Raw genomic sequence first — 18,245 nt, 5'->3', positions numbered from 1 at the left:
ATTAATAGCAAGGAAAAGATCAGGCTTTTGGTCAAGACATTACCTGGCTCGGATTGCTTTTCCGTTTCATGTCTATTAGTTTACGTTATAATGGTAAATAATGATCAATATTTTATTTTCGGAATAAATCTAGCCAAAAATAATCACGATAGTTTTCATCAATTTAAAAACTAAAATTACTTTATTTAAAAGAAAACTAAAATTACATTTAAAATTTTATTCTTTTAATATTTATACCAATATAATTGAATTACTTCTAATAATCCACGTGAACTTACGTGTTCTATTCATTAAATTAATACTAAATACTAATTAATGCTAGTTGTTAGATGGGGCTCCCCTTTAATTAGGTAATAACTACTTATTTTGAAATAATAAAGCCACGGGTAGATTGCGCTTAACCATAGTAACAAATTAGCTATTCTTCGCTATGTAATTAAATTTATAACTAATTTATTTCGAAATAAGAGTGAAAAAAATTCATTAATATCTAGATTTTTATTAATTTATTTTTTTATACAGCTAAGTTCTGAATAAACTTTGTTTAAATAGTACAATTACTTCTATTTAAGACACTTAAATATCCAAACAAGTAAAAAAAAAAAACTATGTTTCAAGACACTACTTATAATAGCTAACTTTATGATATATCTGTGCATAAAATATGTATCTTTCTTGCTCTCTATTCCAAATTTTAACCACAATATCAAAAATGAAAATCCTTTTTTGCATGAGTACTTTTCTAAATATCGAATTTCACATGAATACCCTTCCAAAATTGATATTTACATGTATACCCTCGTAAAATATTTATTTTGTTATTACATTTTTTTTATTCTTATTTTTGCATATCTACCCATACCATCTAGTGGTGTTTAAAAAATTAACGGTTTTAAATTAAAATAACTAAAATATCTTTAATGGATAGATATGCAAAAGAAATAATATTATAAGCAATCATGATGGAGAATAAAAAAATAATTTCAAAAATTTATTTTATTTTAAATTAAAATAAATATACTTTTTATTAACAATGTTAGAAGAACATTATATTAAGGATATTTGTGTAAAAATAGTATTTTATGAGGATAAAAAATAATATAAATTAAAAAAGTATTTATGTAAATTTAAATTTTTAGAAGAGTATTCAATGTAATAAAAAAAATATCCTACATATTATTTATCATATAATTTTTGTAAGAATAAGAGAACAAATGTGCCAATAACTGGAACCGTCCAGAGATGTTAATGACCGTTGTTCTTTTAAAACCTGGCTGGCGGCTTTCATGGTAGTTCCTGATCGCAGCCTCTGCGACACAAACCGTGAAGCATATACAACGCAGCCGGCTTGGCTTTGGAGCGGAAAGCCAATCATCAGAAGATATCACAGCGGTTGAATTCGTGGTTTTCGTTTAAGATTGATCAAGGCGAGTCTAATCTAATATGATCTTATTGGCTGGAGTCTGGATCCGACGGTACGATAGGCGTGGCAGGGGGAGGGCGTAGCCGGTGGCAGCAGAGTAGAGTTTGCGTGCAGGCCAAGCAACCTCTGCGCCGAGCGATTCGTGGCAGCGAATCTCTGCCGTTCGTCCCTGTAACGGACAGCACCTCGGCCGTCCACCTGTGGCGCTTCTCGAGGCGCGGAAATCGTAACGTTCTCGGTCTACCGTCAAAGCCCCCACCCGTCTCTGACATCACACGTGTCGTACGTCGACTGCTCTCGGTACGGCTCCCCTCAGCTAATCCCATCGCCACCTTCTAAGAAATTTCGCGCGGCTTGACTCCAATAAAAGAAAACGCCATCTAGGGGCTCGCAAGGCTGGCGTCCGGACTGACGCGACGCATGATTTGGACCGTTGTTTGGGACTGAAAATCTAGAACGTTATTTGGACGCATCCAACGGTGCAAGACGGTCTGGCGACCGCCTGTTCTAAGTCTTAGCGCAATGGGAATCGCGGTCTATACGCAACGGAACTGTAGGGACAGTTGTGGGGCCCAGGTGAAGTGGGGAACGAGGGACGTCGAGTCCCATCGCGTCCATCCCCGGCGACCCGGCCCCACGTAAGCGTTCGGTCTCCGGGAGTTCGATGCTTGTGGGGTCCATTCTATTAAATATTCTCATAACATAATATAATAAGATGTTTACTTCTTTAAGACCGTATTATTGTAACGACTTATGTAACTCTCCCAAATTAGCTAGCCGAGATTTAGACCTCCATCCTTTTCTATTCAACCCCAACATATTAAAAAAATTAAATCCATTCAAATTTACTTATAAATATTATAATTAGCTCGTAATCAGTTCTAATGGATCCGTACTGCAATATTTTCTAATCCATATAGGTTATAGGCTGAATTCACTCTAATACTATTGTAACAACTCAGAGTTTTATCCAAATTAACTAGCTGAAAGGTATGGTTTTAGATTTTTTGATCCTATATGAGTTTTAAAAATTTATCCAGCGAATAACCAACGTAGGGCTAAATATACGCTTGGGTGGATCCTCACAACTTAACCTCCACGTGTCACATCTTGGATGGGTTATTTTGAGGACTTCTGTTAGGTGCAGCTAGCTGGTAGCTAGCGTTGGTGATGGATGGAAATGGATAAGACGGAAGTATAGAAAAGGAAACGAAGTAAACTGAGGCGTTTCCTTAACGCGCGACGCAAGGGTTTTCGGATAGGGAGCTCAGTTCGCGAGAAATGGTAGGGAGGCGTGTCATTAGGTGACGCGTGTCCAGTTTCACTTTGGAGGGGGTTCGACTTCGTGTGTTTGCTTTGGGTTCCGTTGGGGGAAGTCGGCGAGCTTGGAGAGTTGGACCGGGATGTAACAAAAGGTGGGCCCCGGAGCCGGGAAGCGGTCATGGGCGACGCACTACCCTCAAATTTCGCTATATTGGAAGTCGCTGTCCAGGGACGTACCAACTACCTGGGCCCACCCTACTAGCCACGAGCCCATGATAACTAGTGATGTTTACGGTCCAAGGCAAATGGGGCCTACGACATCGTTTCAGGTAACAAACAGCTTCGAATGATAAGTTATATTTTTGATCCTCCAAACTTAATTTAAATTTTTAATAAGCTCCTAGATTTCCAAAGACTTAAATTTAAATTATTTTTTCTTGTCAAAATTTTTTACTTACACAAATCAGTCATTATGTTACCAATTATATGGTATAAATTATTTAGATAGATAATTACATGACCAGTTGATGATGACGTGATATATGAATGATGATATAATATAATGGATGAAATTTTTTATTTTGATGATGATGTAGTATCTAAACGATGAGGGAGGATACAGGTGATGGTATGACATATGTTGTAAATTTTTTATTCAAAATTATATAATCGCCGAGTATTATGTCATCAATACTATATATTATGTTTTTGGCCTTTTAAATATCTCAAATACTTTTATTTGCATGAAACGGAAGGAGCATGAAAGATAAATATAAGAGAAGTAGAGTGCGGCAACATTCAGCATTTCCAACAACGAAAACAAAGTTGTGAGGCTCCTTATAGCTCGACTTTATAATAAATTAAATCATAGTTTTATTAAAATTTATTATAGCTCGACAAATACACTGAACTCCAGGTCTTCTCAACCCATCCTCACGTTCCAGGGCCAGGTGAGTGGTGGTGGAACAGTGAACTTGACGGGATTCCGGCCAGTTTTGGACCAACAGCAGCGTGGTTCTTCCCGCAACGTCCGACAAAAAGGAAGACGGAAAGCGGAAGCCAAAATGGATGGTCTTACGCGAGAGTGCTCTTAAACAAATCCAATCACGATGTTTGATCTTGGAGAACGACGGTGCATCAACTCAAGCAGTGCTTGAGAACTGTTCCACCTCGCTCGACCCTCTTCAGGCAAAGCTCTGTGAAAAGAAATGGCGAGAAGACTGGCTTTTGTTATCCATCGCCCTCATTGTTTCTCCATGTAGAATTCATGTCCTTGCTCGGTTGCGTCAAGTTTTGTTCCATCGTTGAGAGTCCCGAGAGGTAGTAGGTACAGATTGACCAGAAAGAATGCGACAATGGGTTATTTAGGTTAAGAAAAGAAAGAGAAAAAAACAAGGCATTTGGTGCATAGACTTGCAATCAAGTTTTGCTTACTACGCTCCTATTTAGTCACGGGATAAGGGGTGTCCATTCCACACAAATAGGACTGTTAATGAGCCGAACTACTCGGACTCGGCTCAGTAAAAATCCGGCTCGGGCTCAGGCTCGACTCGTTAGTCAAACGAGCCCGAGCCCAATATGAGGCTCGTTTACATCCAAGCTCGAGCCCGAGCTCGAGCTCGAGCAGCTCACGAGCCCAAACGAGCTCTAGTCTCCTACTGAAAAACCTTATTTCCACACCATAATTTATAAAAATCTGACAACATAGAGAAAAATAGCCTGTTATCGAGCCCGAGCCCGAGCTCGGACTTGTTCTGGTGCTCATAATTGAAACGAGCTTTACGAGCTTAAGCCCGAGCCTTGGCTTTGCCAAGCAAGCCCGAGCTCGAGCCTGAGCTTCGGTGAAACGAGCCGAGTCGAGCTCTCCCAGGCTCGGGCTCGGCTCGTTAACAGCCCTACAAACAAACAGCTGTGATCCTGGGTTATACCGGACTATAGATTACTCTATCAGCATGAGCTTATTCCAGCTTATTTAGGTTAACTCCAATCCTGATTTATAGGAGACCATCGATTACTATATCTGCATGCCTTTATTCCGGTTTATTTTGGTTATGCCCATGAAGATGTGGTGCATGCAACACGTTGCCAGATTTTGCTTGCTATCTTGAATTTCATGTGGGCAACTTGTTCTAAGAACAAGTATAACAGACTTGGCATTTGATGCCACAAGATGCATAATATTAGCCCATCAAAACTTTGTTAGTAGATAATTTATATCAATATATCCATTCCATTATTAAAAGCAATATCCTAAGCGGTAAGCAAGCAGCATGGTTTGCATGAGATACTCTGAAATATGTTTGTATATAGATTGTTATTAAATTTGGTTAGTAGATAATTTATATCGATATATCGGTTCTATTATTAAAAGCAATATCCTAAGCGGCAAGCAAGCTACCCAGTTTGCATGAGATATTCTGAAATATGATTATATATAGATTGTTATTAAAGTTGGTTAATTTTTTTTAAAAATTCTGAACTTTATGCCTCAATTTAATTTAAATCCTGAACTTTAATTTCTTATGGGCTCGTTTGGTTCGCAGGAAAGGGAGGGGGGAAAGTGTGGTCAACGGGAAAGTAATGAAATGCCTCTTGTTTGGTTGGAGTTTTCAAAGGAGAGAGATGGGAAAGTTGTATTCCCATGGGAATATGATTCCCACATTTCATGGGAAAGTCTTTCCCATGAGAAACATGGGAAAGTTACTTTCCCATGAGGTGGGAATCACTCCTTTTTTATTTTTTCCCAAAAAGACCCTTCAGCATTAAAGAAGCATTAAAGAGGCATTAAAGACCTAATTTTTATTAAGGGCATAATAGGAATTATACATAACTTTCCTAGGAAAGTGGATGGTCAACCAAACATAAGCACTTTGGAAATTTGTCACTTTCCTATGGTTAACCAAACATGCCAAAAGTGCTTTCCTAGGTATCCTCTTCCTAGGAATCTGATTCCCAGGAATTATATTCCTAGAAGGGAAAATACTTCCCGCGAACCAAACGAGCCCTATAGTTCAACTTCAGAACTTCTTGACCCGTTTACGGGTGCGAACCCTTGTCGCTCATATGTTAAATAATTAATGAAAAAAAGCACATGCCTCGCATATGTTATTTTTTTTTTTTGGTACAATGACTAATCAACCAACTCGAGAATAGGTGCTGCCAACAGAATCACAAGTGATAAAATGGCCTAAGGATTGGGAATAAGCCCAGCATAGATAGCAATCCAGTCTGTAGTCTTGTTTGCCTTCCGGTACACATGCATGATCTGAAAGGCACTGCATGTGTCCTTTCAATTTACTTACATGGCACCATCAGAGCTCCCAAGCCTAACATTCCCATACCAGGATGACGGTAAATATACATGTGGATTCACTCCTCTGCATCCAGAGCTCCAAGATCTGCACAGGCGGATAGAGCAATAGTAATGGTAATCAAATCGGGCACTACATTTTCTAGGACGTTTCGTTGAACACTCGGTGTGCATCGTTTATGCTTCCCCCATCTCTGACTACATGCTGATGAGAGCTATTTGTAAAATTATGTAGAATGGGCTCAAAGCCGAGAGTTATAAAAAATGTGGGGAGCTGGGTTCCTTTCCACTCGGAACGATGACTTGGGTCTGTGCTATGAGAACACGAAGGAGCGCATTGCCGTCAATGGAGGAAGGTCCTCTTCTCTGCAAACGCCCAAATTGCTTGAAGGGCTTCTTGGTCGGCAACCATTTGCATTTCCGTTGGAGGTGGTCGCGGCTAAGCCTACTCTTTCCTGCGTGAAAATGGCTGGACGTGAAGCCGAGGGAAACAAGGTAGCCTTACTTCTTCTTCTTCTTCTTTTCTTTCTTTTCTTTTTTTTTTTTGTCCTAGACCGAGTGATTCATACAACACGTGTACAGATGCACCTAATAAAATTGAAAAATATAATATCATAAAGCTTCCGAGGCAGCTCTCCATCCTCCGCCCATAGTGTGCTACTGGCATGGTTAGCAACGTACATAGCCTCCCAATTCACAGTCTCGTTGGCTTCTCTAAATACATGCTTTGCCTAGACAACCCCTCCATCCCTCATCATCATCATCCAAATATTGCAAAATTAAGAGATGGTCAGTGATGTAGCCTTAGTTCAATTACTTATTTAACATCTGATTTCAATGACGGAGGGGTCACATTGCAAACGAATTATTAAGTACAAGAGTCGAATGAGTTTTAAGTTCCATTGGGGTATAAAGTTCAGATTATTTTATGAAGTTCAGCCTTTTTTTTTTATTAGGCTATTCATGCATATCTGTCTAAGTTGAATCCCAACTTAGCATATTAAATGCATTTTGTAATCCAAACATGAATGATTTTGCAATAATGGAATCATCCACAGCCTTACCACGTTTACAGTTCTAGCATCTTTTTCTCATGAATCTACCCTTTATATCAAGCCCCGTTATCAGAAAGTCAGGTTTCACTTACTTGGAGCGGCTCTTAAGCTGGGCCTTGAACTAGCCTGTTATGAGAAACAACCAACAAAGATGGCGTTCACCAAACTAGGCCCACCAATTGGTCCATTAATTGTTGATTTTCTTTATCCATGAGAAACCGATCAAGGTCTTAGCATTAAATAACCTGTGGGATGCTATGATTCTTGGTATTAGAACCAGCATCAGCCACAAACTGAGCCACATCCAACCTATATAACATGAGTAGAATTTCCATATATCACAGAATGCTTCCTGCTTGCCACAAAAATTCACATCATACCTGCTACAAGAAGGGACCGCTTCTACTAAATATCATTTCTCAAGGTTTTTTAAAACCTCAATACCAAAATACATAGTTTTTTTTTTCTCTAATCAAAACTGACCGATACCAGAAGAATCAATGCTAGTGAAAGTGTTGGTTTTCTGCAATTCGGCAAGATACCACATATAAAGTATAAGATGCTTGGATATGCGACCTGAAAGGGAGACATTTTTATCCAGAAGCGGAAATAGAGGAAGATTGGGCAGTGAATTCGCCATAGGAAACGCATCACTGATTTTGATCATCAAATGAAAAGACTTCACCAAAAAGAGGTTCAGAATCACTACACTGACCAAGCAGTGAGAAAAAGATTACAGACACGAAGTATATAACCAAGAAAAATTACAGAATCTGGCCTCATATAACATTTTTTTATTGCTAAAATCACAAGTGGATGACTAATAACTCCTGAAAAAATACTATTTATACCTGTGAATTTAAAATTATAAGATAAATAACCTATTTATTGCCACAAGCCCCATATATGCACAATGAAAGGGAAAAAGAAGTAATACCTGCAGTTAGGCTCGATTTGATCGAAGTGACTGAAAATGAGCCATAATGGAATCATAGTCAGGCAGTTTTGGGTGTACATGAGAAGCATTTTTATGTGAGCTTCCATGTGAACTTGATTCTCTGCTTGAACTTGATGTCTTTGAGTTTGCACCATTATCTGGAACGAGAGGTTGTGCTGAATCACGATGCGATGACTCTACTAGACTCCCCTTGAATGTTGAAGATTCAGTCTTCAAAGGTGTCACCAAAGATTGCTCAGCTGATGAATTTGATTGCAGAGACTTGGAACTCTCCTTCCCATCTAAGTTTCTGGCGTGGGTTCTTTTGTTGGAAAAAGATTCAGTTGCATAAGACCTTGATTGAAAGGCCTTATTTTCCATATCAGGGACAGTTGTCATTTCAGATCGATTAATAGTTCTTGAGATACTACCTTTTTTACCCATTGATGGTATATCTCTTGTCCGCCGAGAGAGCTTTGCATCTATATTGCCTCTTCTTCCAATAGCATAGCCTGACTTCAGATCTTCTTCACCACTATTGTCCAAGCCAAAGTAGTTCACTGGCATACCTGAGCTTGATTCAGAATAAGGCTTGATGTGCGGTTTCTGGTCATACGGTTCCTGCTTCGGAACTTCAGAACTTAACATTGTCTTGCTTGGGTGGGAAACAGTTGATTTCTCCCTAATGGGGGAAATATCTGGGCCTTCTGTTGGTGTGGAAGAAGCATCTGTGTGATGCCCCCTTCCGACTGTATGATGTTCCTGTTCATTACTACCTGGATTGAAATTTGTTCCTGTGGATCTTAAACTTGATTCTTTGTAATCTTTCCTGTGCCGTCTCTGAACTGGGACCTCGGTGCTCGCAGGGGAATCATCCACGTCAGAGACAATAGGTTTCTCAATGATAGAAGGAGAATCATCTGAGGCTTGCTTTGATGGGAGTGAACCACCAACCAAGGGGGTCCTTACATAAGGTGGACGATGGTAACCTCTATTTTTAAATCCACCACTTAACCTTCCCAGGTTCAAGCCTTGCCCACTTTCATAGCTCTCATCTGAAATTACAGAATCTTCGATACCAGGAGGCGATGAGGGTATTCCAAACTTGTCCATAGTTTCAGCCTCATCCAATGATGAAACTCTTGGCGATCGCCAAGACTGTGGCTCTTTTTCTCTTGGGCTGATATCCGACCCTTTCATAGAATCATCAGGGTTCCTCTTATCATATCTTGGAGATGGCTGGTTGCCATGCCCACTGAAACCAGAACTTTTCCTGTATCTATTAGAAGAGATTGGTTCTGCTTCACGAGTTTTCTCATTAATATCACAGTAAGATGAAAGAGAATTTGTTTTAGCTCCATCAACACCTTTCTTCTCCTTAATGTAAGTTGTTTCATGTGTAGATCCTGTTGGTGGTGAGCCTTTTGTGGAGCCTCTCTGGATATGAAACAAATTCTGAGGTTCCATAGCTTCTGTACACATGGACTGGTCTATCTCGTAATCATCCTCAGAGCTGAGGCCATCCGAATCATAAGCTGGAGGTATATTATCAGACTGTGATGGACGAGTACCTTTATTGATTGTTTCCGAATACTCTTTATGGGGTTCTGTCACAAAAGGTGATCTAGCATCAGAAACCAGGGATTTACTTTTTTGCTGCCTAGGACTCCAAGGTTCCCTATTTGATGAAAAACTAGAAGACTGTTGCTGCATAAATGAATCCAACAAGTTTCCTCCTGTCGAATGACCATCAGTATCAGAACTATAGTCATCAAAGGCTGCAGCACCATAGTCACCTATTGTAGTATTCCTCTCAGGATTATCCCAAATGGTATCACCATCAAATGCATTAAAAAGCTGGGAAGAGGCTGGTTTGCTTTCATGTACATTCCCTGAACCTACATCAGCATGCTCGACTTTCTCATTGTTCTGATGTTGCACTGCATATTCTGCTTCTGAGAACCTTTTTGGAGTATAATTGTATGCCTCTGAATCAGCTTTTTGAAGACCGAACTCTGAAACATCATCATTGATTGAAGAGGCGCTTGAATGAGATGGAGATCTACTCGGCGATATATTGCCAACAGTTCCATGGCCATCATATATATAGTGGGCGTCTCTCATAGTGCTAGATTCTACTACTTGGGGTTTATGCATCTCGAATTTCATCCCTTGGAAGCTTTTCCCTTCGTTCTCCTCCATTCTTACAGACTCCCTAACAGGGCGTTCACCTTCTGGCCTTGAGCCTTTCGAAGTGCCAGGCGCAGCTCTGATAACATGGACGGTTGATTCCTGTGACCCAGAAAAATTTTGTCTAGAAACATTCCCATGGCTTGCAAGTTCAGCAGCAGCTCTAGCAGCTATGCTAGCCCTTTCTGCAGATTCTGCAGCTGCCTGAGCAGCAGAAGTTGCATCCTTAAATTCCATATTCCAATTTGACTGACTTAAGGCACCATCTTCCTTAGAATATGAAAACTTAAATTCTTCCCCTCCAGATCTATTTTCTGTTAGTGAGCAATCATAAGAGGTCATAAATCTTGCATGTAATTTGAGTATGCGATGAAACAAAAATAAGAGATTCATGAATGAAGGTTATGCTTCTCATACCTGAAGTTTTAGGAGTAGATTGAGAAGACATAGGTACCGAACTGTCAGGAGTGTTCATGCCTTCATGAGACAATGTATTGAAATTGTTTGGTTTGCTGGTCACAACATTCTCAGGCATTTCCCTAATTGATACATTCACTTGGTCTGGATTGACACTAGATGATTGCATTGTCATCTTGCTGGCACTGGTAAAAGATGTAGGGCCATTCTGCTCAATCACAGATTCAAGAAACCTAGTTGTCAGTTTTTCATGCAGGGATCTAGAGCCACACATGCAACTGAAGAAATTTATAAAGCCTATATTTTACCAGCAGATCATCATTAGGCTTCTTAATCTGCTCCTGAAATGCTTCTGGATCCCATTTGACATTATGTTCTTGGGCAATTGCAGTCAAGGTCTTGATTTTTGCCTCAACATCAGGTGCCCTTGCTGACAATTTCTCAACCACCTAAATTTCAACAATGTGAAAGAAAAACAATGAAAAACATGACTGGTAGGTGAAATTCAAAATACCTGATTATCTCACAACCATGAAAACATAACCGACCACGATCATGAACAATCTCCCCTCTCCCCAGTGCTACCCCACACACTCACAAAACACATGCACAGACGCACACAAAAAACATGCAACAAAAATTTAAAACCTACCATACGGCTAACACCACATTCTGGTCGAACTTCAAGAGCTGCAGTAATGAACTCTTTCCCATATTTTGCTAGAAAATGCTTGCGAATTTCCATAAGTTCTGGTATGTCCGCACATCTTGGGGATGCAAAAACAATGCTAGCTACAGCCTCTTTCAGATCTATGGGGCAGCTCCTAGTAACAAGATAGTAACAAGATTATAAAAAGATCAAGCAGTCCGATAAATGACCTCTAACTCTAATGTAGTCAAAATTTATCCAAAGAATGACAATCATATGATGTTGAGCAAAAATATTATTTATCCATAAGACAAATATATAAGATGCATAATCCTGGAAAAGCAAGAGATGCATGTTGAAGTCCTGAGAAAGATTCAAGTAAGAAGAAACTGAACAAATTCTGTGGCAACACAGAGTCAGCATATGCATATACCATCATGAATTGCAGCTTTTGTAGTTCGGATTGGATATTTTTGTTATAACATAAATTTAGGCAGGTACCTTTTGACCTTCATGAATTGGAGCTCATGATTTGTATTTGGGTGTTACGAAAGTGATTCCATAATCTTATAATGCCATCGAGATGAAAGCTGAAACTTTCTAGGCGTTGACTTTTCAACTAGACTCCCATGTCCAGCTTGAGGAATTTGTATGGATATGTACCAACAATTTCAATACACATCAGAAGCTATGTTTATCAGATTCTTGCACGAAGGATGATAAAGATTGGTGGACACTTTTTGGATTCTAAAGATTAGTTGAAAGTCTGGTTTTATCAACCATGAGTCAGTCCTCTTTTTGGATTCTAAAGATTAGTTGAAAGTCTGGTTTTATCAACCATGAGTCCTAAATGACTTGCAAATGAATCCCACCGTGGTATTAGAAATGGACCGCCATCGATGGAGCTTGGTTAAGAATGGAGGTAGTAAAAGCTCTGGTGGAATGTCATATATCTTATACCCTTGAGCTAAATTTGGTGTTCCAAGCAGTAACACATATTTGACAACAATACTCTGTGCAAGTCATACAGAACTAAACTTTAAATCTTCTGAAGCATTTTGTAAGGCAACGTGCATAATCTCTTCTTAATCCTTTATGATGCTCATGCCCTTTTATATTTAAGTAAATTAACAGTCTCATATTACACGATTTATACTTGTTGCCACCTTTGAGGTATATGAAGGTATCATTAACCCATTAGCTTGGCACTTTTCAGCACTCACATCAAAAAGTCACAAACATCATAGGTTTTCAAATCAAAGGTGACATCATCATGATGATATAAATTGAACTATTTCTAATCAATTCACACGCAACAACAAAAAGCACCATCAATTATATATAATACAAAACACCATAATGCATATTATTTTTTAAAGTTTCATATTTTAGACCGTAGAAGATTGGTAAAAATATGATTAAGCATTTTCCCAACTTGCTGCATCAAACAAGTGGATACATGTCTAAATATGATAAGAAAGATTCTGTAAATTCTATTGATATCACATAAAAGGCAAAGCCCCTAAAAATATGCTCAGTCACAACTTTTACCATAACCCTTGTTACATCAAAAATTTAAAAGTTAAATTAAGATCTCAACAGAGAGAGTGGGTCCTGTGTGGATTCCATAGGACAGTAAATTTTTTCCGACACACACACACACACACACACTGTTTTGAGTATCAAGAGACATACTATGACAAAAACTGCTTGATCCAATAAAAGCACAAACTAAACATTTCCATAGAGGTGACATTTACAGAGCAATCTAAAGAGATCTTCTAGCACACCTCAACGTGATGTTTAAGTTTAATTCATAGACAGAAGCTACAGCCAATGCAGACAGTAAAACACTAAATTATATCAAAAGACAAAGAAACCAGAAAACCTCACTCGGAAAAGGGTCCTCTGTTTTGGGAGTTTGTCAAACAGCTAGCAGGAAAGAAAAGACATGAGATGGGGAAAACAGTAAGGAGAGATTATGAAGACAAATTGGCTTGAGTACAGCTGGTCTAAGGTGGCAAAGGGTGGGTGGTTCTTTCGAACAGGCTTATCTGCACAAAAGGGGATCCACATGGGTCAGAATATTCATGTATAGCTTTTTAATAATGCAGCAAATTCTTTTCACCATGTAGTCCATCAATTACTAGAAGAAACTAATAAAGAAGTGTTTTTTTTTCTCATTAAAAAAATCAAGGATAAGCGATACAATTATCTCATATGTGTGAAATTATATATTAAAAATTTTTAAATTCTCTAACACATGCAACATTTCTCATGTGCATGTACATATAGCTAAGATAATAGGGAAATTAAGTGCACCAAACCAGATAGAGGATGCTCTAGATGTAATGTAGTTTTTGAGGATGAAATTGAACAGAACAATGAAAAATGTCTAGTTTTACATACTTCTGTGACTCAATTATTGGCAAACGTGCCACAATAAGTTCACAGTATATCTCAATGAGATCATATGCTGACATTGTCTTCTCCTCCCTGATCACATGTTCAACCTGAAAAAGCAAGAAGAAGGTCAATCCACAGGCAGGTTTGCAGAAGAATGATAATTAGATTTCCCATTTCTGTGTTCTTGATGGCTAATGCTGTACCTCCATCAATGGTCAATTTCAGGTAAAAATCACATAAATATATAAGGTGCCATTAAAATAATTCCAGGTCTAAGTCAGCAGTAAAATGTGAATCATTTATCAGTCACTTGTAAACGAATTGTCACCACATTGTCAAATAATAACTGCTAAAATGAAATTAACTCGAGATAGCTGATTTGTATTGTACAACCAATACCATGGTCAAGACAGAAGACTGCACTCAATTTTTAATTAATCATATAATACTATCATCTCAGTATCAAATCTAGGAGACTCCAACATCAAAAGGTCCACCCATCCAAGTACAGAACACTTGCTTCAGAAAAAAAGCATATACCAAGTTTAAATAAAACTAAAGTGATGAAAATTTTACAGTTCTTGTTCTTCTAAACCTCCCAGAAGGCTGTGTGGCAATATCCTCCATGTCAAATGAAGGATGATTTCAAGCAATAAGCCGCTCGCTCACTCCTCTCCCAGTGAAAGGAAGTCATGAATTATTTGAAATTCAAAAATCCTATGCATGTGCACAAATTTTGAAAGATGACTGACAGACTCCTCCAGCACACACTTAAATCCAGAATTGAAATTTAAACGACTAATATTATAGTAAGGCCCTCAACAATTCATATGACAGCAATGAGATGTCATATTATTCAGGTTATCAGATTAATAATATCAATAAATGAATCCGAATAGATAAACTTAAAATGAGATTCTGAAAACCAATTTCAGGTCAGAATATTTATCATGGCCATATGCAAATCCAATCCTGCTGTATGGTCAGGTTATAGTTTAATTAAGCACCAGTAAAATCCTCACTATTATGCATCAGGGCATCAGATGCATCAGGGAAAAAAATAAATTCAGGACAAGTGATGAACAGTGTTTTCCTGGAATATAATTATAAAATTATGCAAACATTATCTCATATTGTTCTCCAGATTATACTCTTCTTTTTTAGTACAAGCAATTTTGAATTAAGAACAAACAATGAAAATATCTCTCTTGAAGAAAATTTTGAAATCATAGACATGCTGATACTGTTCTCTTGATTTTCCTGTTGTGGCGCTGGATGATGATGCAATGGAGAAAGAAGTTGTGCTGTGTACTATATCAAAAAACCTAAGGGTTGTCAGATCTAAACGTCAGACCCAAAACTCTCCAAAGTCATTTCTTTTATAACCAGGATTGCTTGTTCGCAGTTTTTGTTCCCAGCTTGAATGAAACAAAGTACTCTAAGTATATCCCTATATAAAGGAATTCCCATCCATTGACACCAGAAAGGCAATAATATTATCATATCTCCGTTCAGAATAAGTTCTGCTTTGGACCCTCAGATCCACAATGAAGTCCTTCCGATGTGTGTTTATATCGAGCAAAAGATCAGTAAATTTGTTCTACAATATAGTGAATCTGTGTGATGTTATTGAGGAAATTCCCTTGTTTCATCTAATACTCATTAGCTAAAACAGAAGTTCAGCCAATTGGGGCTCATATATCCCCCATGGTTATTCTATTAAAATTAAGTTGCATAAGTTTCACAAAAAAAAATCTAAATTTTAGTACCATTACAAATTTAAAGAAAAATCATATACACACCAAACTATTGCTTCTTGTGGTTTTAGGAAACTTCGTTGTAGATTACTCTAAATTAAAGAACCATAATGAATCTTAACCTAAGTCAACTATCGGAGGATTATTAGTCTGATCATGACAGCGACAATTATTCACTTGACATAAATTTTTTGTCAATACGAACCTAATCATATCAACGCCCAGTGAAGAGGCCGATCAGCAAATTTGAGTTTGTGATCCTAAGAGATAGGATCTCGCACGAGATCGAATAATATTACAACCTTTCATAATATAAAGGTGAGTCGGGGCAGAAAGAAGCAGAACGAACCCGGATCCGAGCGGTCTGTTCCTGGCCGGAATCCAGAAGCTGGGCCAAATCCCGCTTCATCTGCTTCAATAAAACCTGTCTCTTGTTCTTCAACAGCTTTATTCGCGCCCCCGCAAGCTTCAGCGACGTCTTGCTGCCACCCAATCAACCAAAATCAGCAAAATCCCGTCACAAAATTAACAAAAACAAGATTCAATTCCCCAACAATAAGATCCAAAACCAATGAAAACTCCAGATTTGCAACAGAAAACACCAAAAAGAAAGCAATCTAGGGCATCGAGGAGGGACCGTGATTACCACTTCCCCGCCTTAAAGCTCTTGGGGAGCATATCCGAAATCTTCGATTTGGCGTGCATCGCGCTCCCGAATTCGATCAAGTGCAGAGCGGAGATGGAGAATAATTTGGGTTTTGCTCTCCCTTTAGGATCGAACTTGATTTATTTGCGCGTCTCGGTCGACGGTGGGGACCGGAAGAAGGGAAAAAATATTGCGCGGGCGACGGAAGTTTCGGTGGGCGTGATTAAGCGCGCCTCCTCGACGACCCCTCGCTTTCTTGCGACGAGCCGATAACTATATTAAAAAGAAAAGAAAAGAAAAAGAAATGTTTCATAATGACGGAACTGCCCTTGAAGCATAAAGGCGAACAGTTGCCGTTTGGCAGGACTCAACTGGCTGACACGGGAGGGGCATTCCTGGGAAACACGGGATAAGCACTAAGCAGCTATCATGTTGGGCCCACCTTTTAGCACACGCTAGTAAAGTACACGCGGCAAGCTGAGATTTTTTTTTTTTTTATACAAGAGCGGCACCGATCGGATACAATCACGGCCAACAAAATTAAAGAATAATTAGCTAAAAAAACTCATGATCCATCCAAATAAAACTCTCTGGATGATGTGCAACAAAAAAACTAATTCAATCAGTTGTACATTTTACTTTTCTATAAACGTATGTGGCCAAATAAAAATCGTATTTTTTTTTAAAAGTCGACAGATATTGTAGAGCAACGATCTTTCTTCTTCGAGCGCACCTTCGATTTCGGACCTATTCGATCATAGACGGGTGCCCTCCCAGCTGTGAATTTTGAAGAACCATTCCAGCCGGAGCGATTCGGTCACCTTCATGTGATTAATCCTGGACGGGGACGTGGGGGCAAATTAATGAACGGCGGAGACCGCTAGTCAGGATCTGACCTTAGAAGTCGAAAATGGGAATGGAAATGAGGGGAAGAAAAAGGAGGCCCCACGCGCACCCAACCCCGTGGACGTGGAAGATCCTGTCACGTGTCCAACACGGCAGACGGCGCGTACTTTCTCTTGGAGTTGGACCTGCAAAGGAAGGCGCTTCCTTACGCAGAAAGGGGAAGCCAAATCGTGCAGGTCCCGCGTTGACAAAACTAAATGTCTCGGTACAGCCAAGCGCGTGGCCCCAAGTTTCGACCACCAAGAGGATTTTGACTGGTCTTTTTTATGGGGCTGAAGCAGCCTGCTAATGATTTCGCCCTTGTTATGGGATGACATTATGTTTGATACCATGATAGGGAGCAAATCTCACATCATTCTAGCCAATGCTGTATGGTTGCTATGAAAATCTATTCTCTCCTAACCAGTTGGTAAGACAGTTACAAAGTAATCTATTTATTCAACCTTTTGGTTATTCTCTAGTTGCCTTTACGGCACAATCTGGACGTTGGGGTATTGCCTCTTAACTATCTTTTATTGGATATTCTCTCTTCCTGTGTCTTAAAAGTCAACTTTAATGGCTCAGTCGGGGGTGATAAGGCTGCAGTAGGGTATGTCATTAGGGATCACTATAGCCGGTTGATCAAAGCAGCAGGTAAATTAATTCTTAAATTTTAGTACCTTATGCAAAGCTTTTTGCAGCATGGTATGGCATTCATGCAGCCCTTCATACTTACAAGGCACTCAAGGTGTGGGTTGAAGGGGATTCAGCCACTGTTATCGCTTGGATAAACTCTTCTCCTTCTTATAGATTGCATGTTAATCCACTTTTGAGGGATATTTGGCAATGGAAGTCTATCACTTTCCAGGCATCCCATGTGTTTCGACAAGCTAATCAAGCTGCTAACTGGGTAGCACCTCAGGCAATCAACTATCAGGAGGTTTTGTATCAGGATTCTTCCCTAGTTCCACTGGACTTTCCTAGTATTTTGTTAGCTGATGCATTATCCTGTGCACAATGTAAGATAATAACTTTTTCTTCTTTTCTTTGGGCCGTGGGCCTATTGTCTATCAACAACAACAACAACAACACAAAACAAAAAGCAACCTGCTAAAAAGGTTTATCTTGTTGTTTCCATATGAGCCCCTACATGTGTTACATTAAAGAGTATCTGTCAGAGGGTTTTATTTTTTTTATCCAGAGGATGGTTTTGATGGACAGTTGGGATAGTGTAGCTAAAAAAGGTGCATTTGTCAAAGATGAGCATGGTTTAAAAGCATAACCTACATTCAAATGAACTGAGCAAG

General features: G+C 39.1%; 1 protein-coding gene across 2 annotated transcripts; it reads right to left on the bottom strand.

Annotated features, from left to right (window-relative positions):
* Positions 1-7,671: 7,671 nt before the first annotated feature.
* On the bottom strand, positions 7,672-16,308 carry LOC103712964. Of its 2 annotated transcripts, XM_039125301.1 has the most exons (8): positions 16,054-16,308; positions 15,757-15,889; positions 13,654-13,757; positions 11,248-11,419; positions 10,904-11,044; positions 10,596-10,803; positions 7,989-10,492; positions 7,672-7,902 (listed from the first exon to the last, which is right to left on the bottom strand). In XM_039125301.1, exons 1-7 carry the CDS (start codon positions 16,110-16,112, stop codon positions 7,995-7,997), a joined length of 3,315 nt encoding a protein of 1,104 aa, XP_038981229.1. In that variant the 5' UTR covers positions 16,113-16,308; the 3' UTR covers positions 7,672-7,902; positions 7,989-7,994. The 2 variants fall into 2 exon arrangements, with proteins under 2 accessions (XP_038981229.1, XP_017699740.2); XM_017844251.3 differs by having other exon boundaries at positions 7,672-10,492.
* Between the last annotated feature and the right edge of the window lie 1,937 nt (positions 16,309-18,245).

The sequence above is a fragment of the Phoenix dactylifera genome, chromosome 4 (genome assembly GCF_009389715.1).
Source record: "Phoenix dactylifera cultivar Barhee BC4 chromosome 4, palm_55x_up_171113_PBpolish2nd_filt_p, whole genome shotgun sequence".
NCBI lineage: Eukaryota > Viridiplantae > Streptophyta > Magnoliopsida > Arecales > Arecaceae > Phoenix > Phoenix dactylifera.
This window is presented reverse-complemented; position numbering and strand designations above follow the sequence as displayed.

Excerpts from the sequence above, each read along its gene's own strand:
- LOC103712964 (XM_017844251.3), bottom strand. The coding sequence starts at position 16,112 with ATGCACGCCAAATCGAAGATTTCGGATATGCTCCCCAAGAGCTTTAAG. Across the intron at positions 13,758-15,756 it reads AACAGACCGCTCGGATCCGG|GTTGAACATGTGATCAGGGA; the intron begins GTTCGTTCTGCT and ends TTGCTTTTTCAG. Across the intron at positions 11,045-11,247 it reads AATGTGGTGTTAGCCGTATG|GTGGTTGAGAAATTGTCAGC; the intron begins GTAGGTTTTAAA and ends GTTGAAATTTAG.